Genomic DNA, 25,343 nt, shown 5'->3' with positions numbered 1-25,343 from the left:
TGGTGTGGACCCCGATACGGAATAACCACAGGCTTGCTCCGGGTAGGTTGGGTAGGGGGGTACCAAGGCGGGTACAGGGCAAGTATTAGGAGGATGGGGGACATGTTTATAGACTGGGTCTTCCCCAGCATGCAGGTGCTGGCGGGGAGGTTCGGCCTGCCCCCGGGAATGCGTTCAGGTACCTTCAGGTTCGGGACTTCCTTAGAAAACAGGTGGGGAAATTCCCCGGCTGCCCCACGTAGGATCCAGGATAGGGTAGTGTCTGGGTAGGGGAGGGAAGGTGTCGGACATATATCAGGAGCTGCAGGAGGTAGACAAAGCCTCAGTGGGGGAGTTGAAGGATAAGTGGGAGGAGGAGCTGGATGAGGGCCTGTGGGCCGATGCCCTGGGCAGGGTGAACTCCTCATGTGCCAGGCTTGGATTAATCCAGTTTAAGGTGGTGCATCGGGCGCATATAACGGCGGCAAGAATGAGTAGGTTTTTTGGGGTGAAGGGAGAGGTGTGCGGGGAGTCCGGCGATTCATGCCCATATGTTTTGGGCATGCCCGGCTCTTAAAGGATTCTGGCAGGGGTTTGCAAGGGTGATGTCTAGTGTTTTGGACGCTCGGGTGAAGGCGAGCCCAGCGGTAGCGATATTTGGGGTGGCGGAGGATCCGGGTGTGCAGGAAGCGAAAGAGGCCGAGGTACTGGCCTTTGCCTCCCTGATAGCCCGGAGACGGATTCTGTTAATGTGGAGGGACTCGAAACCCCCAAGTGTGGAGACCCGAGTTAGCGACGTGGCAGGGTTCCTCAGCCTGGAGTGAATAAAGTTTGCCTTGAGAGGGCGGTGGCAACCTTTCCTTGACTTTCTAGGGGAGCAGTAAGTGTCAACAGCAGCATCCCGGGGGGTGAGGTGGGGGGGTGTACTGTTGATATAATGTGAGCTGGGCATGGAGACAAAACCCACCTTGTTCTGTTTTAAAAAAAAAAAAAAAAATTCCTTTTGTGTAAGTAGTTTCATTGTAAGCTTTGGGCTATGTTTATTGTTTTCTATTACAATCTGTATTTCTATTTTTGTTGTGTAAAAACGCTCATTGGAAAGCTTTAATAAAACATTTATATTATAAAAAAAAAAAAAAAAATCTGGGGGTGGCAAGCTTGTGTGATGCGCTGGGCTGAGTTCACCACACTCTGCAGTTTCTCGCGATCTTGGACCAGCAGTTGCCATGCCAGGCTGCCATGCAGCCGGATAGGATGCTCTATCACACATCTGTAGAAGTTTGTGAGAAGTCGATGCAGACATGCCAGATTTCTTTAGCTTCCGTAGGGTTTTCTTGACTTACATCAACGTGAGTGGACCAGGACAGACTGTTGGTGAAGGAACTTAAAGCTATCGACCATCTCCACTTCGGAGCCATTGATGCAGTCAGGAGTGGTGTCATATCCATGCTTCCTGAATTAACCTTTCAAAAGCTCAAAATTAAACTTAAAAGCTATGCCTTTTTCGAAAACCCACAAATACAAATATAGATTACTTAAAACTACTGTTGTTTATTTCCAGACAATGGGGTGTGACTTCGGTACTTGCAGTTGATGTTCCCATGTGCCCTTTTTCCTACTCTTCTATGTCGTAGAAGTTGTAGTTTCAGGAGGTGCTGTTGAAGTTGTTGCAGTATCTTGTAGATGGTGCATACTGCTGCTACTGTGCTTAGAATGTGGTGCAAATAAGTGAGCTGCTTTGCCCTGGATGGCTTGTTGTAATTTTTGATCCTCTACTGTCATTGGAGCCACATTCATCCAGGCACGTAGAGAGTATTCCACTGTACTGACTTGTGTCTTCTGAATGGTGTTCAGGTTTTAAGGAGTTAGCATATGAGTGACTTGCCACAGAATTCCCAGCCTCCCACCCCAGTTAAGTGGTCTCCCAGGGTATTTGGTTGGAGATTCAGTGATGGTAAGTAATTCCATTCCATGTCCGAGGAGGTAGTTTACTTTTCTTCTGTAGAAGGATCTGAAACATCTGTTTCTCTCCACCGATGCTGCTAGACCTGCTGAGTTTATCCATTGTTTTCTGTTTTTATTTCAGATTTCTGGCATCTACAGTATTTTGCTTTTATAGGTTCTGTTTTGGAGGATGGTCAGTTTGTGTGGAGTGAATGTCTCTTGGGTTTGCACTGCAGTGCTGCTTTGGGCTGCATTTGAATGCTCGAGTTGGAATATGGTGAGGGAATTTTAAATTGGGTTAATTTTTTATCTAAAGTCTAGTCTTTAATTTGGCTAGAAATCCCTTCTACAAAATGCTTGGGGCCGAGTTTATATCAGATTTTGGAAATTTTCGGATTATGGAATATACTGTGCATGTGCAGGACTGCGCATCACCCGGGATCCAGATGTGATTTCGCACTCGACACTTTGGGGGGGCTGCAGATTTCAGATAAGGGGTGCTCAATCAACTTGGCTCTCTGGTGTGGGATTAAAACACAGATTATACAGGCTCTGCTTACAGCTGCAACAATTAGTCACTTTTATAATGTAGAAAATGCAGCAGCCAGTTTGTGCTCAGAACTCTCAAACAACAACGTGATGGTGGCCAAATCCCCCTCTTTCAACCATAGCAAAATACTGTGTATGCTGGAAATCTGGAATGAAAACACTCGCGCTGGGGGAAAAAAACTCAGTCCGGCATCATCTTGCAGAGAGAAACAGTTAATGTTTCGAGTCCAGTTCTTCCAAAGAATGTATTTCTGACAATGCAGTACTCACCCAGTACTGCATCGAAATGTCATCTTGGAATGGGATATGAACCTGGACCCTTCTGGTTCAGAAGTGACAGTGCTACCAACTGTTATGGCCGATACATCAAAATGAGTAGACTGTGCCAAGCAGATGGTGTAAAATCCCTCCCCTTTATTGAAGAACTTTGAATTTGTTGCCCATGCTAATTGCCTCTTTTGCCCATCCTGCTCCACATCCACTTTCATTTGTCTCAATTTGTAATGTCTGCATGTGAAGGTATAGGCAGAGATATAGAAATGAATGTTTTGACACATTCGTCTTGACTTAGTTTATTATAATCAGTCACTTTTTCTCTTTTAAAAAAAAAAAAAAATGTTTATTCAAATTTTCCAACAATTTTTAACAACCCCCCCCCCCCCCCCCCCCCCATAACAAAAAGAAAGAAACACCAACACAACAGTCAAAATTATACAAAACTTATACATTGGGTTTCCCCATATACAGTAACCCCCCCATATGACATTCAAAGGTACCTGTAGGGAAGCCCCCCCCCCACCCTTGGGTTGCTGCTGCTGCTGACCTCCTAACGCTCCGTGAGATAGTCTAGGAACGGTTGCCACTGCCTGAAGAACCCCTGCACAGACCCTCGTACGGCAAACTTTATTCTCTCCAGCTTAATGAACCCTGCCATGTCATTTATCCAGGCTTCCACACTGGGGGGCTTTGCGTCCTTCCGTAATAGCAAGATCCTCCGCTGGGCTACCAGGGACGCAAAGGCCAGGATACCGGCCTCTTTCGCCTCCTGCACTCCCGGCTCGTCCGTTACCCCAAATAGTGCCAACCCCCAACTCGGCTTGACCTGGACTTTCACCACCTTGGACATAGTCCTCGCGAAACCCCTCCAAAACCCATCCAGTGCCGGACACGACCAGAACATGTGGACATGATTCGCCGGGATTCCCGAGCACCTCCCACATCTATCCTCCACCCCAAAGAACCTACTTGACCTCTCCCCTGTCATATGCGCTCTGTGAGTAACCTTAAATTGTATTAGGCTGAGCCTGGCGCAAGAGGAGGAAGAATTAACTCTACTCGGGGCATCAGCCCACAGACCCTCATCTATCTCCTCCTCCCACTTGCCCTTTAACTCCTCTACCGAGGCCGCCTCCTCTTTCAGCTCCTGGTCGATCGCCGAAACCCTGCCTTCTCCAACCCATACACCCGAAATCACCCTGTGCTGAGTCCCCTGTGCCGGGAGCAGTGGGAATTCCCTCACCTGCCACCTGACAAACACCCTCACTTGCATATACCTGAAATAATTTCCCGGGGGTAACCCAAACTTCTTCTCCAGCACCCCCAGGCTCGCAAACGTCCCATCTATAAACAGGTCCCCCATTCTTCTAATCCCTGCCCGATGCCAGCTCCGAAACCCCCCATCCATCCTTCCCGGGATGAACCGATGGTTCTCCCGAATCGGGGACCGAACCGAGGCTCCCACCTCGCCCCTGTGTCGTCTCCACTGCCCCCAGATCTTCAACGTCGCCGCCACCACCGGACTCATGGTGTACCTTGTCGGCGAGAGCGGCAGCGGTGCTGTCGCCAGTGCCCTCAGGCTCGTGCCCACACAGGACGCCATCTCCAACCTCTTCCATGCCACCCCCTCTCCCTCCATTACCCATTTACGGATCATCGCCACATTGGCAGCCCAATAATAGCCGCACAAATCCGGCCGAGCCAGCCCTCCCTGACCCTACGCTCCAGAAACACCCTCTTTACTCTCGGGGTCTTATTTACCCACATGAAACCCATGATGCTCCTACCTACCCGTTTGAAAAGGGCCTTGGGAATCATAATGGGAAGGCACTGGAGAACACAGAGAAACCTCGGGAAGACCATCATTTTAACCGACTGCACCCTTCCCGCTGGCGAGAGTGGCAGCACATCCCTTCTTTTGAAATCCTCCTCCATCTGCTCCACCAACCGCGTCAAATTGAGCTTGTGCAGGGGCCCCCCAACTCCCAGCCACCTGGATCCCTAAGTACCGAAAGCTCCTTTCCGCCCTCTTCAACGGCAGGTCGTCTATCCCCTTTCCCTGGTCCCCTGGATGCACCACAAAGAGCTCACTTTTCCCTACATTGAGCTTATACCCCGAGAAGTCCCCAAACTCCCTTAGGATCCGCATGACCTCCGCCATCCCCTCCACTGGATCTGCCACATACAACAACAGGTCGTCCGCATACAGCGACATCCGATGTTCCTCTCCCCCCTCGGACCAGTCCCCTCCATTTCCTGGACTCCCTTAGTGCCATGGCCAAAGGCTCAATTGCCAGTGCGAACAACAAGGGGGACGGGGGCACCTCTGCCTCGTTCCTCGGTACAGCCGAAAGTACTCCGACCTCCGTCGATTCGTAGCCACACTCTCCACCGGGGCTCTATATAGCAACCTGACCCAGCTGATGAACCCCTCCACGAACCCAAACCTCCGCAGCACTTCCCAAAGATACTCCCATTCCACCCGGTCGAAGGCCTTCTCCGCGTCCATAGCTGCCACTACCTCCGCTTCTCCCTCCACCGAGGGCATCATAATCACATTGGGGAGCCTCCGCACATTAGTGTTTAGCTGCCTGTCCTTTACAAATCCTGTCTGGTCCTCATGAATCACCCCCGGGGCACAGTCCTCAATTCTCATAGCCAGCACTTTTGCCAGCAACTTAGCATCCACATTGAGGAGCGAGATCGGTCTATACGACCCATATTGCAGTGGGTCCTTGTCCCGTTTCAGGATCAGAGAGATCAGCGCCCCGGACATTGTCGGGGGCAAGGTCCCCCCCCCCCCCCCCCCTTGCCATAATGAAAGTCCTCACTAGCAATGGGCCTAGCAGGTCCACGTATTTCCTGTAAAACTCGACCGGGAACCCATCTGGCCCCGGGGCCTTCCCCGCCTGCATGCTCCTCAATCCTTTAACCAGCTCCTCCAAATCAGTCACTTTTTCACCTACCATTTGCATTCAGCCATTTGGAAAGTTGCAGACGTTTTGGCTTTCAGTTCTTTCGACCTGGTGTCATTTCTGGTTTCTGGTGCTAAGGGCATGTTCCAAAAGAATGTAATAATAGTGCCCTCCAGTTGTGAAGAACATTATTGCAACCGTTATGATGTTAGCTAATGTTTTCTTGCTTGCCCATGCGCTACTGTCTCAGTGCCCTGCTTCCTTGGAGCATTTTAATAGTTTTGTTTTGTACACCAACCTTAATTGGGATATATCTAACTTCATGCTGTAACTGCATAAAACTAAAATAATATCCTATTATGCAGCATCATTTCTGTTAAGAGGCATTTAATGGGTGTTGAATATTCTGGTTTGTAATACTTTGTTGAAGCTGTTTTAGTGCTGTAATTTAATTTCCTGTTTAACATAAAGGAAGATATATCAGAAAGCACAATTCTATTTTTAAAAACGACATTAAAACTTTTTTTTGTCTCCCCAGAAATATATCATCCTTGGGGGAAAAAAATGGCAGACCTTAACAAGTAAGTGCCTGACAGCAGAATGCACTTGTGAATAGTAATTTGTTATCCATAATGTTTTTTGGTATTGACCATAGTTAATGTATGTACAAGAAGCAGAAGTTTGAAATCCCACAAAAGAAGCAAATAAAAGATTGTTATGCATGGGTTCAATGATTGAGTTTGGTTTATGCAATTTCCAAGTGTCAAAATTATCTGACAGCTGCAGGTATAACTTTAAAGTTTTTTTTAACTATAAAATTTTAAACCTGCTTTGGTGGACTGAGTGATATGGATACTTAACCAAAGCTCCTAATTGGAAAATTTTGTTCTCTTTTGAGTAAGATGAAGCTGAGGAGTAAGACGAGGTTGAGGATTTAACGTAGAGCTGTTACAAGATTGACAGTTCTGGAAAATGTAGGCAGGACGTGAGCTGTTCCCAATCACTGCTGAAATAAAGACTAAGGGATACTGTTTTGGGCAAGAAATGCATGGAAAGGTCAGGAAGATTGAGATTTAATTACCTGGAACTCACTGCCCTTAGTGGTGTTAATGAAGACAATTAATGATTTTTGAAGGGAAATTAACTTGCAGGGCTGCAAGGACAGAGTGGGGGAATGGGGCTGACTGGATTGCTTGACTGAGAGCTGAGAGTCTGCATGGACTCAATGGACAGAACAGTCTCCTGTGTAAAATGGTTGATTGTTATTTGCAGAACAGAAGGAGGCCATTCGGCCCATCGTGTCTGCACCAGCTCCCAAAAAAGTAACCTAGCGAGTCCCATTCTCTAGCCCTATCTCCGTAGCCCTCTTGAGTTCATCACTTTCAAATAAATATCCTGCTGTCGTTTGAAACCTCCAATGGAATCCACCTCCACCATTCTCCCAGGCAGCATTCAAAACCCCAACAACTGAGGAGGAAGTTTCTCCTCGTCTCACTCCTAGCTCTCTCACTGACCATCTTGAAATTGTGACCCCAAGTCACTGACATACCAACTAGTGGAAACAGAATTTCCTTCTTCACCCTGTCAAAATTGTTCAGAATTTTAAACACCTCAATAAGGTCACCTCTTAATCGTCTCTGTTCCAAGGAGTACAAGCCCAATCCTCCAATCTTTCCTTGTATCTAAAATGCCTAATTCCTGGTATAATTTCTAGTAAATCTCCTCTGCACACTCTCCAGGGCTTTAATATCCTTCCTTAAATAAGGTGCCCAGAACTGAGCACACTACTCCAAATGTGGTCTGACCAATGATTTGTAAAGGTGTAGCATCCCTTCCTTTTATATTCTGTCTCTATTTATAAACCCAAGGATGCTATAAACTTTTTTAAAAATATATATTTTATTCAAATTTTTCAGCCAAACAAAACAATACCAAGGTTTTCCTTTTTACAACAATAAAACAATATAAATAACAGTGGCTGTTTTAACAAATAATTAAATAATATATAAACTAAATGGCAACTGCCATAACAAAAATAATAACTCTCCAAAAATAAAATCAAACAAACCATTATACATAACCTAGTACAAATATCTATACAAAAACACCCCCGAGGACCCGCCCGAGCCCCCCCCCCCCCCCCCCCCCCCCCCCGGGTTGCTGCTGTTACCCTCCCATTTCTTTTATCGTTCTGCAAGGTAGTCAATGAACGGTTGCCACCACCTGGTGAACCCTTGAGCCGAACCCCTTAGTGCGAACTTTATCCTTTCTAGTTTTATAAACCCTGCCATGTCATTTATCCAGGTCTCCACGCCCGGGGGGGTTTGGCTTCCTTCCACATAAGCAATATCCTTCGCCGGGCTACTAGGGACGCAAAGGCCAAGACATCAGCCTCTTTCGCCTCCTGCACTCCCGGCTCTTCTGCAACCCCGAATATAGCCAACCTCCAGCCTTGCTCGACCCGGACCCCCACCACCTTCGAAAGCACCTTTGCCACCCCCACCCAGAACCCCTGCAGTGCCGGGCATGACCAAAACATGTGGGTGTGGTTCGCTGGGCTTCTTGAGCATCTCCCACACCTATCCTCTACCCCGAAAAATTTACTGAGCCTTGATCTGGTCATATGCGCCCTGTGTAAAACCTTGAATTGTATCAGGCTTAGCCTGGCGCACGAGGACGACGGGTTTACCCTACGTAGGGCATCAGCCCACAGCCCCTCCTCAATCTCTTCCCCCAGCTCCTCTTCCCGTTTCCCCTTCAGCTCATCCAACAGGATCTCCCCCTCGTCCCTCATTTCCCTGTATATATCCGACACCCTACCATCCCCAACCCATGTCCCTGAGATCACTCTATCTTGAATCTCCTGCGTCGGGAGCTGCGGGAATTCCCTCACCTGCTGCCTCGCAAAAGCCCTGAGTTGCATGTACCGAAATTCATTCCCTTGGGGCAACCCATATTTTTCCGTCAGCGCTCCCAGACTCACAAACGTCCCGTCTACGAACAGATCTCACAGTTGCACAACCCCAGCTCTCTGCCATGCTCCAAATCCCCCATCCATTCTCCCCGGGACAAACCTATGGTTATTTCTTATCGGGGACCGCACCGAGGCTCCCGTCCTTCCCCTATGTCGTCTCCACTGTCCCCAAATTTTTAGTGTTGCCACCACCACTGGACTTGTGGTGTATTTCTTCGGGGAGAACGGCAACGGCGCTGTCACCATTGCTTGTAGGCTGGTTCCTTTGCAGGACGCCATCTCCAATCTCTTCCACGCCGCTCCCTCCCCTTCTCCCATCCACTTACACACCATTGAGATATTGGCGGCCCAGTAGTATTCACTTAGGCTCGGTAGTGCCAGCCCCCCCTATCCCTGCTACGCTGCAAGAACCCCCTCCTCACTCTCGGGGTCTTCCCGGCCCACATAAATCTCATGATACTTTTTTCAATTTTCTTGAAAAAAGCCTTTGTGACCATCACCGGAAGGCACTGAAACACAAAAAGGAATCTCGGGAGGACTACCATTTTGACCGCCTGCACCCTACCCACCAGTGACTGGGGCACCATGTCCCATCTCTTACAATCCTCCTCCATCTGTTCCACTAATCTTGTTAAATTAAGCCTATGTAAGGTTCCCCAACTCCTGGCTATCTGAATCCCTAAGTACCGGAAATCTCTTGTTACCTTCATCAGCGGTAAGTCATCTATTCCCCTGCTCTGCTCCCCCGGATGCACCACAAACAACTCACTCTTCCCCATATTCAATTTGTACCCCGAAAATTCCCCAAACTCCCTGAGTGTCTGCATCATCTCAGGCATCCCCTCCACTGGGTCCGCAACATGCAGCAATAAATCATCTGCATACAAAGATATCCGGTGTTCTTCTCCTCCCCTGAGTACTCCCCTCCACTTCCTGGAACCCCTCAGTGCTATGGCCAGGGGCTCAATCGCCAATGCAAACATTAACGGAGACAGGGGACACCCCTGCCTCGTCCCTCTATGAAGACGGAAGTAGTCAGACCTCTGTCTGTTCGTGACCACGCTCGCCACCGGGGCCCTATACAGCAGCGTACCCATCCGATAAACCCTTCTCCAAAACCAAATCTCCTCAGCACCTCCCACAGATAATCCCACTCCACTCTGTCGAATGCTTTCTCGGCATCCATCGCCACCACTATCTCCACCTCCCCCTCTGGTGGGAGCATCATCATTACCCCTAGCAACCTCCGTATGTTCGTGTTCAGCTGTCTCCCCTTAACGAACCCAGTTTGATCCTCGTGGACCACCCCCGGGACACAGTCCTCTATCCTCGTCGTCATCACTGTCCGAGACATCCACAGAAGGGGCTCTTCATCCCATCAAGTGTGCGCCGGTCAAAAAACCCAATTATTCTAATCCCATTTTCCAGCACTTGGCATGTAGCCTTTTGCCTTGGGATTGCAACTGCAAATCTAAATAAGTCTTAAATGATATAAGGATCTCTGCCTCCACCATTCTTTCAGGCAGCAAATTCCACACCCACCACCCTCTGGATAAAAAGGTTTGCCCTCCCATCTCCTCTATACCTCCTGCCCCTTCCTTAAATCTATGCTCCTTCGTCATTGATCCCTCCGCCAAAGGGAAATGTCTCCTCTGTCTGGAACATCCCACCTCTTAAAATCCTCAGTCACCCCCTTCACCAAGTTTGCAAAATTCAACTTATGTAATTGGGCCCAAATATGCCCTCATACCCAAATACAGAACATTTGACTTGACCAGGCGAAAGGGCAACTTCACCAAGCCCCTCACCTGCCCCCAAGCATTGACCGGGAACATCTCACTCTTTCCTACATTGAACTTATCATAGAATACCTACAATGCAGATGGAGCCATTCGGTCCATCGAGTCTGCGCTGGCCCTTGCTCCGATAGAGCACCCTACCAAGGCCCAATTCTCCCATGCATTTCCCTAGAACCCCACCTAACTTTTGAGCAATATTAGCATGGTCAATTCACTTAATCTGCCCGTCTTTGGACTGGGAGAAAACCGGAGCACCCGGAGGAACCCCCACAGACATGAGGAGAACATGCAAACTTCACATAGACCCATGGTCAGAATACAACCTGGGACCCTGGTGCTCCCCCTCCACCCTCTGAAGCCCTAAGCGCCATTGCTAAAGGCTCAATCGCCACGTAAAAAAATAGCGGAGCCGACGGACATCTGCTTTGTTCCCCGGTGCAGACGGAAATACCCCGAATTAGTGTTCATGCGAACACTCAACCTAATCCTAACCGCCCCAGCCCCTCAAACAAATACTCCTGCTCAACCTGGTCAGATGTATTCTCTGTGTCCATGAACGCTATCACCTCTGTTTCCTGACCCACCAAGGGCATCATAACCATACTTCAGTCTCGTCATATTAGCCGACAACTAGGAATTACAATTAGCCTTCCATTCGCGTTTACAGCACTTTAGCCAATAGCTTTGCATCCACATTCAACAGTTATATCGAACGATGTGATCCACACCTCTGGATCCTTATCCTTCTTCGAAAGAGGTGAATTGATGCCTGTACCAATGTGGATGGGAGCTCCCCCTTTCCAGCTGGTACGTAAAACATCTCCACTAAAAGGGGCTCCAATTATGTAACATTTATTTATTTTTTAAAAATTCAGCTGGGAACCCATCCGGACCCGGGTCTATCCCAGACTGCATTTACCCCCACACACCCCATCGCTTTCCCCAGCCCAATGGGGCACCCAACCCCCAAACCTGCAACTGGCCACCCCCATCTTCTCAAATCTCCTTATTGGGGAACAAAGAACAAAGAAAATATAACCCCACATCCTGCCTCCACTGTGGCTGCTGGGACACCCCCTGTCCACACACAGGTTCACATGATGCAGCGCATAATTCAACACCGTGTACTCTGTCCCAACCATCCCTGCCACAATCTCTTGTCCATGAGACAAAAATCGATCTAGGAATATACCCGATATACAGGGAACAAGAACAAAATTTCCTTTGCCCTCGGCATACCAAACCGCCACGGGTCCACGCTTCCTATCCATTCCATAAACCCCAACATTTTCCTCACCATCTCCAACACCGTCTTGGGGCACGACCCATCCAGGCTAGGATCAAGAAGTCTTAAAATCCCCTCCCATAATCAAATTCCTTCACACTCTGCCCACCAAACCGCCACGTGTGTGTTCGGGTCCAGAACCTTCACCAGCGCCCTTTTCATAAAATCTACGTCATCCCAGTTGGGGACAGAATGTTCATCAACACTATGGGCATACCCTTCAACCTCCCACTTACCATCAATTACCAATCCCTGGAACCCCAATATACTGATAGCCTAAAAGGCAACCTTCTTACTAATCAGCATCGCAACCCTTCATATCTTTTTACAAGAATATATTTTATTCCGAACACAGTCAAATACAAACAGCAAATAACACCTCGAAATAAACATGTCACCCACGGTTTGTCAAATTTCACCCCCCCCCCCCCCCCCCCAAAAAAAAACTGGTGACTAATAAATCTCCACTGTGCATAAAACCCATCTTCTGACCAGGTCGAGGCTTCAGGCATGTATGCTTTAATAATTCTTGTAAAGTTTGTGCTGCCCAACACTTCCCCATTCCGTTTTCATTCCAGCTTTAGATGGCTGTCATCTCTCCAGTTGAACCTTTATCTGCAAGTAAAATTATGCCATGTTGGTTCAAGGAAATCGGCATGGGGAGTTGTCTCGTAGACTACGTGCAATTCTTTTTGGAGTTGCTTGGGAGTTTTAGACTCTGGATGCTATATGATGGGTGCTTTGGACCAGATGACCTTTGCTGACATATTCTCTGATTGCAAAGGCTATTTTGATGATTTTTCCTTTCCCTCTCCCAAATCTTTGGAATATATTTTATTCCTCTTTGATCTGTTGGTATCAGATTTATAAACAGTCAACCACTATTGTTGCTTTCTCTGCATTAATTGGAGTACAGTTGTGGTTCCCATAAAATACCCCTTTTATGTGAAACTTTATTTTCCTACTTTATTACAACTGTTCCTGGGTGGCACAGTTGTTAGCACTGCTGCCTTGCCAGGGACCTGAGTTCAGTTCCATCCTTGGGTAGATGTGTGGAATTTGTGTCTGCGTGGATTTCCTCCGGGTGCTCTGGTTTCCTCCCTATGTCCAAAGATTGGATTGGTCATGCTAAATTGCCTCTTAGTGTCCAGGGATGTACAGGTTGTTATGGGGATAGGTTGGGGAAGTGGGCCTAGATAGGTCTGAGGGTTGGTGCAATCGTGATGGAACGAATGGCTTCTTCTGCACTAGGAATTCTGTGGTTTCTGCTAAGCTTTTTTGACAGCTGTATGTTATTGAAAACTGGAAACACTGGGAAATTTGTAACAGAATAGATCCAGTGTTGGGAAATTTGCAACAGATCAGATCCAGTGTATCTTCTCGTTTCTCAAAAATGGAAGAAATTGTTTGAGGACTGATTTGAATGTGCTGGAAGATCATGTTGACACACATCCTCTTTGGTTGAAAGATTTCCTGCTGAGTTTGAGTAAAGACCCACTCGATCTAATTGAAACATTTATCAAGGTCCAAGTGAGACAAATCGATTGGTTCTATTGGGTGGTAAATGAAAGGGATCTTCGGGGCTCTATTTGTGCCACAGGAGCTTGAGGAAAGATTTGATGGAGGTGTACAAGGTTATGACTTATTTGTATTGGGTAGAATAAACAAAAAGCTGTTCAATAGCTGATTGTTCCCTCGGCTTTGAGGAAGAGATGCGTGGGAAATCTGGAATCTATGCATAGGGCTTCCTCTATGCTGCTATGAATCTGACTCCACATACTGTTGTTGTGCCAGCTGATCCTAGAATTAAGAAAGTGGCAATGTTTGGAATTCTAGTATATGGGAAGACATTGGCAAGGCTGCATCATAGCCATCTTTAGTTACTTTGAAAACACCTCCGGGTGGCACAGTAGTTAGCACTGCTGCCTCACAGCGCTGAGGACCTGGGTTTGATCCCGATTTCAGGTCACTGCAAACTCCACACATTCTCCCCGTGTCTGTGGGTCTCGCTCCCACAACCTAAAAAGATGTGCAGAGTAGAATTGGCCATGCAAAATTACTCCTTAATTGGGCAAAAAAGAATTGGATACTTTTTAAAGACATTTTGAAAACACCTCTTACCACTGGTCTTTGTGTTGATGTCATTCTCTTAATTATATTGGTGGGGGGGCTAGGGAGTTTTGGGGTATTATTTTTAGTTTGTTGAAATAAAAATGACATTGATTATATTTAAATGTTTTTGTAGGTGTTTTGGGAAATATTTAGAATTAGAATATATTAAATCAAAATGTGCAATTTTGGGCATACAAATATACTTAATGTTTGAAACTTCTTACAGCAAAGAGCAGACTGAATGTGATCTGAAAGACGATATGGAGGATGTCGAGGATATTGAGGAGGATGAAGCATCTGAAGATGCAGATAACAAAGGTAAACTCTTGCTATATATAATTGTGTAAATAGTGGAAGTGAAAGGACAGAAAATTTAAGGTTTGGGGAAGATCAGATGGAAAACATTGTCACAAGTAGAAACCTATTTAATTGTGGGAAGCTTTATAAATAAACCGCAAAGAAACTACTGTGAAAAGTTGTGGGAAAATTGTTTGAATTTTGACTCACTACTGCTACCACAGGAAGTGGTTAAATATAGTATAGATGCATTTTTGGGAAAGCTAAATAAGTACATGAGGGGAAAAACACGCAAGGTCCACTGATAAGGTAATAAGAGATTTCTGTAGAACATTAACCTGTCTTAGACCTATTGGGTCAAATGATGTTTCTGTACTCTGCATGCTGTATATCTAAATTGCAACAGGGAAGCTGCACTTTAAAAACAAATGTAATTGAAAGAACCCTGAGGAGGAGGTGCATGGAGATGGGTTTATATCACTGACTAATCACTGCCATTGTGATGATGGAAGGTTCTCCACCTCAAATGTTTTTATTTATATATTTTTATAAAATATGTCTTTATTAAGAATTTTTTTAAAACAATATTTTCAACCATATAACCCCCCCCCCATAACAAAGAAAAGAAATAAAGCTTGTGTGGCAAGACATGAACATGGCCAGTCAATACGATACATAACTTTGGACATAGGATTCTTCCCGTACATGTCAGTTTCCGGATCATTCATGTATTTTCTTGCTCAAATGCCCCTCCGAGAACCCTCCCCTGGGTTGCTGCTGCTGCTGTCCGACCTTCCTCGAACGCTCCACGAGATGGTCTAGGAACGGTTGCCACTGCCTGTAGAACCCCTGCACCGACCCTCTCAAGGCAAACGTTATTCTCTCCAACTTGATAAACCCAGCCATATCGTTTATCCAGGCCTCCACGCTGGGGGGCTTTGCCTCCTTCCACATTAGCAAGATCTTTCGCCGGGCTACTAGGGACGCAAAGGCCAATACGCCGGCCTCTTTCGCCTCCTGCACTCCCGGCTCGTCCACTACTCCAAATATTGCTAGCCCCAGCTTGGCTTGACCCGGACTTTCACCACCTTGGATACTGTTCCCGCAACTCTCCTCCAGTGCCGGGCATGATCAAAACATATGGACATGGTTCGCCAGACTTCCTGAGCACCACCCACACCTGTCCTCCACCCCAAAGAACCTACTCAGCCTCACCCCCGTCATATGTGCTCTATGAACCACCTTAAATTGTATCAGGCTAAGCTTGGCACACGAGCAAGAGGAATTGACCTTAGTTAGGGCATCAGCCTGCAGCCCCTCCTCAATCTCCTCCCCCAACTCCTCTTCCCATTTACCCTTCAGCCTCTACCAAAGCCTCCCCCTCTTCTTTCATCTCCTGGTATATCGCCGACACCTTGCCCACCCGACCCATACGCCTGAAATCACCCTATCTTGAATCCCCTGTGCCGGGAGTAGCGGAAATTCCCTCACCTGTCGCCTCACAAACGCCCTCACTTGCATGTATCTGAAAGTGTTTCCCGGGGGTAGCCCAAATTTCTCCTCCAGCGCCCTTGAGCTCGCAAACGTCCCGTCAGTGAACAGGTCCCCAATTCTACTGATCCCTGTCCAATGCCAGCTCCGAAACCCCCCCGTCCATCTTTCCTGGGACAAACCGATGGTTGTCTCTAATCGGGGACCATACCGAGGCTCCCGTCGCACCCCTGTGCCGTCTCCACTGCCCCCAGATCTTTAGCATTGCCGCCACCACCGGGCTCGTGGTGTACCTTGTCGGTGAGAGTGGTAGCGGTGCCTCCACCAGCGCCCCCAGGCTCGTTCCTTTGCAGGACGCCATCTCCAGCCTCTTCCACGCTGCCCCCTCTCCCTCCCTCCACCCATTTACGGATCATTGCCACGTTGGCTGCCCAATAGTAGCCACCCAAATTCGACAGCGCCAGCCCTCCTCTATCCCTGCTACGCTCCAGGAACCTTCTCCTTACCCTCGGGGTCTTATTCGCCCACACAAATCCCATAATGCTCCTACTTCCCCTCTTAAAGAAGGCCTTAGTAATCACAATTGGGAGGCATTGAAATACAAAAAGAAACCTCGGGAGGACCACCATTTTAACCGACTGTACCCTACCCGCCAGCGAGAGTGGCAGCATGTCCCACCTTTTAAAGTCCTCCTCCATCTGTTCCACCAGCCACGTCAAATAAAGCTTGTGCAGTGCCCCCCAGCTCCTATCTACCTGAATCCCCAAGTATCGAAAGCTCCCTTCCGCCCTCCTCAACGGTAGGTCGTCTATCCCTCTTCCCTGGTCCCCCGGGTGGATCACAAAGAGCTCGCTCTTTCCCATATTGAGCTTATAGCCCGAAAAGTCTCAAGTCCCGTAGGATCTGCATTACCTCAACCATCCCCTCAACTGGATCCGCCACGTACAGCAACAGGTCGTCTGTACAGCGACACTCAATGTTCCTCTCCCCCTCGAACCACCCCCTTCCATTTCCCCGACTGCCTTAACGCCATGGCCAAAGGTTCAATTGCTAATGCAAACAGCAGAGGGGACAGGGGGCACCCCTGCCTCGTCCCTCGATACAACCGGAAATACTCCGACCTTCGCCGGTTCGTGACCACACTCCAGGGCTTTATACAGGAGCTTAACCCAACTGATAAACCCTCCCCCGAACCCAAACCTCCTCAACACTTCCCAGAGATACTCCCACTCTACCCGATCAAAGGCCTTCTCCGCATCCATAGCTGTCACTATCTCTGCTTCTCCCTCCACCGATGGCATCATTATCACATTTAGGAGCCTTCGCACATTAGTATTTAACTGTCTACCCTTTACAGATCCCGTCTGGTCCTCGTGAATCACCCCCGGGACACAAACCTCAATCCTCGTGGCCAACATTTTTGCCAGCAATTTAGCATCCACGTTAAGGAGCGAGATCGGTCTATACGACCCACATTGCAGTGGGTCCTTATCCCGCTTCAAGATCAAAGAGATCGTCACATTGTCGGGGGCAGGGCCCCCCCATCCCTTGCTTCATTGAAGGTCCTTACCAACAACGGGGCTAACAGGTCTACATACTTCCTATAAAACTCCACCGGGAACCCATCCAGCCCCGGGGCCTTCCCTGCCTGCATGCTCCACAGTCCTTTAACCAGCTCCTCCACCCCAATTGGCGCCCCCAAACCAACCACCTCCTGCTCCTCCACCCTTGGGAACCTCAATTGGTCCAGTAATCGCCGCATCCCCTCTTTTCTCCCTGGGGGTTGGGACCTATACAGCTCCTCGTAAAAGGCCTTAAAAGCCACATTCACTTTCCCCGCACTCCGCACCGTAGTTCCCCTGCCATCTTTGACTTCGCCTATTTCCCTCGCTGCCGTCCTCTTACGGAGCTGATGTGCCAGCATCCGACTCGCCTTCTCCCCATATTCATATGTCGCCCCCTGTGCCTTCCTCCACTGTGCCTCTGCCTTCCCTGTGGTCAACAGGTCGAACTCCGTCTGGAGACTTCGTCTCACCCTGAGTAGTCCCACATCAGGAGCCTCTGCATAGCTCCGATTCACCCTTAAAATCTCCCCTACTAACCTCTCCCTTTCCCTGCCCTCCCTCTTCACCCTGTGAGCCCTGATGGAGATTAACTCTCCCCTTACCACCGCCTTCAGCACCTCCCATACTACTCCCACCTGCACCTCCCCGTTGTCGTTGGCCTCCAGATACCTTTCGATACACCCCCGCACCCCCCCACGCACTTCCTCGTCTGCCAGCAGTCCCACATCCAGCCTCTACAACGGGCGTTGGTCCCTCTCCTCAACCAGCTCTAGCTCCACCCAATGCGGGGCATGGTCTGAAATGGCTATGGCCGAATATTCCGCTCCCTCTACTTTCGGGAACAGTGCCCTGCCCATAAAAAAATCTATCCGGGAGTAGGCCTTATGAACGTGGGAGAAAAAAGAAAATTCTCCTGCCAAAAGCCTGGCAAATCTCCATGGATCTACGCCCCCCCATCTGGTCCATAAACCCCTTGAGCACCTTGGCCGCAGCCGGCCTCTTCCCCGTCCTAGATCTGGAGCGATCTAATGCTGGGTCCAGCACCGTGTTAAAATCCCCACCCATTATCAGGCTCCCTACTTCCAGGTCTGGGATACGCCCCAACATCCGTTTCATAAATCCAGCATCGTCCCAGTTTGGGGCATATACATTCACCAGTACCACCTCCGTCCCCTGCAACCTACCACTCACCATCACGTATCGGCCTCCCTTGTCCGCTACTATGTTCTTGGCCTCGAATGACACCCGCATTCCCACCAGTATTGCCACCCCTCTATTCTTTGCATCCAGTCCTGAATGGAACACCTGTCCTACCCAACCCTTCCTTGACCTGACCTGATCTGCCACCTTCAGATGTGTCTCCTGAAGCATGGCCACGTCTGCCTTCAGTCCCTTTAGGTGCGCGACCACTGGGGCCCTCTTAACCGGCCCATTTCTGCCCCTTACATTCCACATGATCAGCCGGATTGGGGGGTTACCTCCCCCCCCCCCCCCCCTCTCTCCCCCCCCCCCCCCACACACACACACACACACACACACACACACACACACACACACACACACCGCCGACTAGCCATCTCCTATCTTAGGCCAGTCACGTGCCCGCGCCTCCCGCACCCTCCAGTTCCCCAGGCGGGGAACCCCCGTCCCGACCACCTCTTCCATTTTCAGTTTCCCCCTCGGACAGTGCAGCAGCAAACCTTAAACCCCCCCCCGGCTAGATCCCCGGCTAGCTCTTTTGCTCCCCCCATATTGCTTCCGTGAGTCAGCTGACTTCTGCTGATCCCCGGCTTCCCCCGCCTCCCCGTTGATCTCCCCGTGTGGGAGTCTCTCCTCCTCCTTACCTTCCTCCATCCCCCCCCCCCCCCCCCTTTTTGTGCGCAGGAAAAAGCCCGCGCTTTCCTGAACCAGACCCGCCCCCTGTGTCGCCGCTCCTTTTGCGGCCATTATCCCAGTTCCCTCATCCCCGGGTCTCACCTCCCTCCAGCACCGACGCCCACATTTTCCATCATTGTAATCTCGTCTTCAGAAAAGAAAAAAGGACTTTTAGGAATTTTAGCCAGAGCTCTACTCACATCCCCACCCATGAAGTGTTCTTTGCCCCTATTTACAGCCCCCATTTACCACCAACATCTCTTCTCCCCCCCCCCCCCCCCAACATCTCTTCTCCCCCCCCCCCCCCCCCCCCCCCTCTCCCACACAGCCACATCCCCTCAGTTCGAGTCCAGTTTTTCCGTCTGGATAAAGGTCCAAGCCTCTTCTGGCGTTTCAAAATAATGGTGTCGGTCCTGATAGGTGACCCACAGTCGCGCAGGCTGCAACATGCCGAACCTGACTCTTTTTTCACCACCTTGGCCCGGTTGAAGCCAGCTCTCCTCCTTGTCACCTCCGCACTCCAGTCCTGGTAGACTCGGATCACCGCATTCTCCCATCTACTGCTCCGCACCTTCTTGGCCCATCTCAGCACACTTTCTTTATCCGTGAAGCGATGGAACCTTGCCACTGTCGCCCATGGCGGCTCATCAGCCTTGGGTCTCCTCGCCAGGACCCGGTGAGCCCCCTCCAACTACAAGGGGGTCGGAGGGGCCTCCGCTCCCATCAGCGAATGGAGCATCGTACTCACGTACGCCCCGGCGTCAACTCCCTCCACTCCTTCGGGAAGACCCTGAATCCGGAGGTTTTCCCTCCTCGACCTGTTCTCCAGGACCTCTATCCTCTCGGCCCATCTCCTGTGCTCTGTCTCGTGCGCCTCCATTTTTACCGCCAGGCCCAGGATCTCGTCCTCGTTCTCATTCGTTTTATCCCTCACCTCACGAAGCTCCACCGCCTGGGCCTTCTGGGTCTCCTTCAGCCCCTCGATCACCAACAGCATTGGCGCCAGCACCTCCTTTTTAAGCTCCTCCACACCGCGCTTGAGGAATTCCTGCTGGGCTGCCCCCATGCTGCTCGATCTCCACCCTCCACCATCTTGCTTTTTCCCCCTCGATTTTGCCGCTGCTCCATAGCCTCTTTTCTTGCCGCTCCACCGCTGATCTCGGCCATATCGTAAAGGATCCGATCAAAAAAGCTCCGTTGGGGCTCCTCTAGTGAGCGCGAAAGTCCGTTGTCGCGGGAGCTACCGAAACGTGCAGCTTAGCTCCGCATCGCCGCCACCGGAAGTCGCTCCACCTCAAATGTTAATTAGTCTCCCCGCACACTAGTTTATTTTCCTTAGTTCCATATTTCCTGGGCTTCTACTGATGCATTATTGATGCCTGGTGTCCTGGTCAGGTAAGGAATGGTAGAATGGCTCTCTTTCCCCCCCCCCCCCCCTCTTTCCACCACTCTGATCACCAAGTGTTTTTGAAAGAATGTGGGCAGATGTGGTTTATCGAAGGGTAGAGACAATGGAAGAGCGGAATGTATTAATATGGAAAATGATGGACCATGATAGGAATGGGCTGAGAGCACACATCTAAATCAAATACGGTTGAGGTTACAATAATAAAAAGACGAAACGTTAGGCTCTGAATTTGATTGCATGCAACATTCAAAACCGAACTGATGGTGCAGATAGAAATTAATAAGTACGACCTAATAGCTATTGCAGAGACATGGCGACAGGATGGCATAGATTGGAGCCTGAATATTGAAGGGCATATGACTTTTATGAAGGATGGGAAATTAGGGTAGTTCTGAACACAATAAAGAGGGGTGACCCGAGTTCAGGAAACCAGGATATAGAAGTGGTTTGGATGAGGAATGATGAATGCAAGAAGTCAATTGTGGGAGTGGTGTATATATATGATAGAGACTGGAAAAATCAGTTGGGCAAAGGTAGAGTAGATGACAAATTCATAGAATGCTTTTGGAATGATTTCTTGAGTCATGTTTTGGAGCCAACCAGGGAGCAGGCCACACTAAACCTTGATCTGTGCAATGCAATAGGGTTAATTGATGACCTCCTAGTGAAGTTGCCCCTAGGTAGCAGTGACCATAATTGAATTTGACATTCCATTTGAGGGAAGAAGAGTGGTGTAAGACTAGTATTTTCACTTAAATAAGGGCATGAAAGCAGAGCTAGCCAAAGTGAACTAGCAATTTGGTTTAAGGGCTAGGTCAGTAGAGATGCAGTGGCAGCTATTTGAGGGGATATTCCAGAATACACAGAAGGGATACATTCCAACAAGAAAGAAACATTTCAAGAGGAGGACCCTCCATCTGTGGTTAACCAAAAAAGTGAAAGATAGTATCAAATGTAAAGAAAAAGCATACAATTGTGCAAAGGTGGGTGACCGGGCAGAAGATTGGACAGAATATGAGGAACAGTAAATAACTTAAATGATTAATAAGGAGGGAGAAATTAGAGTACAAGGTAAAGCTGGCTAGAAATATAAAGATAGTAAGAGTTTCTACAGATATAAAAGTTAACAAAGTGAGTGTTAGCCCCTGTAGAAAGTGAGTCTGGGAATTAATGGAGAATAGAGAAGGCAGATGAACAGGTATTTAGGATCTGTCTTTGCTATGGTGGATACAAATTACATCTCACAAATGGTTGTAAGTCAGGAATTGGGAGGGAGGAACTCGAGAAAATTACAATCATTAGGAAAATGAAACTGCAAGCTGATAAGTCCCTTTCTGTTATCTCTTCAAAAACTCCAGCAAATTAGTTAAATATGATTTTCCCATTAGAAATCCATGCTGGCTCTTTCTGATCAATCTGCATTTTTCCATATGATTATTAATTCCCGAATTATTGTTTCTCGATGCTTGCCCACTAAGATGCTAGCAAGGCTAATAGAATACTATTGTTTATTAGAACGGAGATTGAATAAAAGGGTAGGAAGGTTATGCTTCAGTGTTACAGGGCTTTGGTGAGACCACATCTGGAATACGGTTTACAGTATTTGTCTATTAAAGAAAAATGTAAATGTATTGGAAGCAATTCAGAGGGTTTATTAGATTAATACCTGGAATGAGTCAGTTGCTTTGAGGAAAGGTTGGACCAACTAAGCTTGTATCCACTGGAGTTGACTCCTTCAACAGCACCTCCCATACCCACGACTGCAGGCTTGAAGGGCCAAATGGCCGACTCCTGTTAAGATTTCCCCAAAAGCTGAACTTTAATATGTATGGGTGTGTTGGGGGGCGGGGGTGCAAGTGATGAGAATCAAGAACAAAGGGAGGAATTGGGGGAGGGGGAAAATAGGAAGGGGACTGTAGTGTGAGGCGATTCGGAGGGTGAACTCCATCTCCTGTGCGAGAATGAGCTTGAGCCAGTTTTAACGTAGTGCATAGGGTAATATGGGGCAAAGATAAGTGTGTTCTTCCAGGGGGTGGCTGATGTGGGTGGGGGCCAGCGAATCATGCACATATGTTCTGGGTTTGCGAGAGGATGGAGATATACTGGGAGGCGGTATTTGGGACGCTATCTAAGACACGGGGGGTGGAGATCAAACCAGATCAATTGGTGGTGGGTTTTGGGGTATCTGAAATGTCAGAGCTTCGAGGGGAAGGGGGCCGATGTTGTGGCCTTTGCCTCACTAGGTGCCTGGTGAAGGATCCTGTTAAATTGGAATGGCGGCTTGGCTGGGGGACTTGTACAATTTTCTCCGGTTGGAGTTTGAGTTGCAGAGGTCAGTGGAGGGGAGATTCGGTGGGGTTTGTTAATAATTTAATAATTGCTTATTGTCACAAGTAGGTTTCAATGAAGTTACTGTGAAAAGCCACTAGTCGCCACATTCTGGCGCCTGTTCGGGGAGGCCGGTACGGGAATTGAACCCGTGCTGCTGGCCTTGTTCTGCATTACAAGCCAGCTGTTTAGCCCACTGCTATACCAGGCCCAGGTAATTATACTGTTTGAGGAATTGTTCATCGGGGAGAGGATTAAAGGAGGAAAACTGTACAAACTGTGGACTGTGATTGTATGGAGTGTGTATTTTGTATGTTGCTGCTTTTACACGTTTGGAATCATGTACATTTATATAAAAAAGCACAACGCTAGAAGTACAAGTGCAGCAGATACATTGGAACACCACTACTGCAGGTTCCCCATCCTGACTTCGAAATACATCTCTCTTCCTTCACTGTTGTTGGGTCAAAAATCTTGGAACTCCCTCCCTAAGAGCACTGTGGCTATACCTATATCACCGGTACTGCAGTAATTCAAGAAGGCAGCTCAGCACCACCTTGAAGGCACTCCAGGATGTGTAATAAATGCTGACCCTGCCAGCGAGGTCCATATCCTGTAAAAGAATAAAGTTACCATTTCCATATATTTTTTAAAAACTCCAAACTCTAACTTGGTTGAAATTCACACACCAGTAAGTTACAACGAGGGAAGATAGGTTCGATTTGTCTACGTTTCCAAAAGTGAGTCAAATGCCATGATTGTAGATTTGTGCATTGCTGAAAGAAGACCCTTTGTCGAAGCGTTTCATTTTACACACTGCAAGGCAATCACCAGAAACAATGTTGGGGAAACTAATTTATATTGTTTGAGAAGAGGATGCTGATCGGTTCGCAAGTGAACCCTGGAAAAGGCATTAACATGGCTAATGGCACTAGTGGATGGTTACTGACAGTTAACTGCTGGCATTATTTGAAATTCAAACCAGGCAGCTTAATCAAGGCATTGTCCTGTGGAATTAACCAGTGAATGGCTATCACTTATTTTGTTCAGCTGAAACCGGTGCAATGTGTGTACATTTTCTTTGTCTGCAAACCAACCAAGGTCCTGTGTATTAATGTACGTAGCTTCTGCTACACTCCAATCTGTCACATTTGGTCATGCTTTGTGATTTTTCTGATTCTGCGTTGAGATGATTTTAAAATCTTGAACGATCTTGGTGGCTGTTTGGTTTCTGTTGAAGATACTGCCTGCAGTGTTTAGTCAGACCGAGCACACTTGCAGAATGGCTGTAGCACAAGTGGGACTGAGTTCTCTCCCCTTTGTTACCCACACATAATCTTTTTTTCTTCTGTCTGACTCTGGAAAGCAGTTGCTTTAAAGCCAAAGGTTAGCTACAGTGAGCCTGGATTGAACCTGGGACCTTGACACCATGAGGCAGCCGTGCTAACCACTGGGCCACCGTGCCGCCCCTTTCATGAATATACTTGACGGTTGCTAATCTAAAGATCTCTTACAGAGAAGTCCAAAGACACTCACCTTAATCTTAATTAATTCCGATGGTGTGATCTCTATGTTCTAGATTCCCAGTCCAAGGGAAACATTTCCCCAGCATCTACCCTGTGAGCACTCTCTCCAAATTCCATGGTTTGTGAGAGCCTCTCATTCTTCTAAAACTTCAGGACATGTAGTTCTAGTCAATTCGAACTCTTGTAGAACAACTGTCATCCCAGAAACCAGTCTGTTGGACCTTTTATTGCATTTCCTCGCTTGGGTTTTTATTATTTCATGGGATGTGAGTCTCACTGGCTACTGCAGCATTTACTGCCCATCTCTATAATTTCCCTTGAAGCCAATGGTGGTGAGCCACCTTGAAACATTTCTAGGTGGTCGGGGTCAAAAGTGTGGAAGGTGCTGTAGAGAAGCCTTGTGATTTGCTGCAGCACATCTTAAAGATGGTATGCACTGCTACCTCTATCGCTGGTGGAGGCAGTGAAAGGTGGTGGGTAGGATGCCAATCAAGTGGGCTGCTTTGTCCTGGATGGAATCTGGAGTTTTGGAGCTGCAATCGTCCAGGCAAGAGAGTATTCCATCACACTCCTGACTTGTGCCTTGTAGATCGTAGGCAGGCTTTGGGAGTCGAGGGGTGAGTTACTTGCTGCTATTCTCGTAGCCACCGTAGGTTTTGCACAGCACGTTGACAAATTGCTTTTAGATTTGACTTTTTTCCAATTTTCTCCGATGTCACCTTCGTCCCTAATGCCCTATTACCTTGCTCTCTCCTGACCCATTTTACTTGCTTTTAGCCAAAGGAAGAGACTCTTCGCTGAACATAGTCGGAGTTGAATTCCATATTTCAAATGTGCTTTTCTCTTGTCTTGGGGATCCAATGTAGTTTGCTTGAATTTTCTTGATTGGCAAAATTCATGTCTTTGTATAAAGCTCACCCATCTCTTCACCTACTCACTCTTTATATGTTCTCTTGTTGCATATATGCATCATGTTTCTGACCTTGTCCCACCTGACTTTTCTATTTTTAAACAATATTT

At 48.2% G+C, this 25,343-nt stretch overlaps 1 protein-coding gene across 1 annotated transcript in view; it reads left to right on the top strand.

Moving 5' to 3' along the window:
• The first annotated feature begins 2,166 nt into the window (after positions 1-2,166).
• The window catches only part of LOC140396289 (nucleosome assembly protein 1-like 1), a 67,133-nt gene continuing 43,956 nt past the window's right edge, over positions 2,167-25,343 (top strand). The window contains 3 exon segments of the mRNA XM_072484704.1: positions 2,167-2,200; positions 6,202-6,244; positions 14,060-14,151. Of these exon segments, the coding sequence (XP_072340805.1) occupies positions 2,182-2,200; positions 6,202-6,244; positions 14,060-14,151 (154 nt within the window). The 5' untranslated portion in view covers positions 2,167-2,181.

The sequence above is a fragment of the Scyliorhinus torazame genome, chromosome 19 (genome assembly GCF_047496885.1).
Source record: "Scyliorhinus torazame isolate Kashiwa2021f chromosome 19, sScyTor2.1, whole genome shotgun sequence".
Taxonomy (NCBI): domain Eukaryota; kingdom Metazoa; phylum Chordata; class Chondrichthyes; order Carcharhiniformes; family Scyliorhinidae; genus Scyliorhinus; species Scyliorhinus torazame.
Note: the sequence above shows the minus strand (reverse complement) of the source record. Positions and strands in the feature narration are given on the sequence as shown.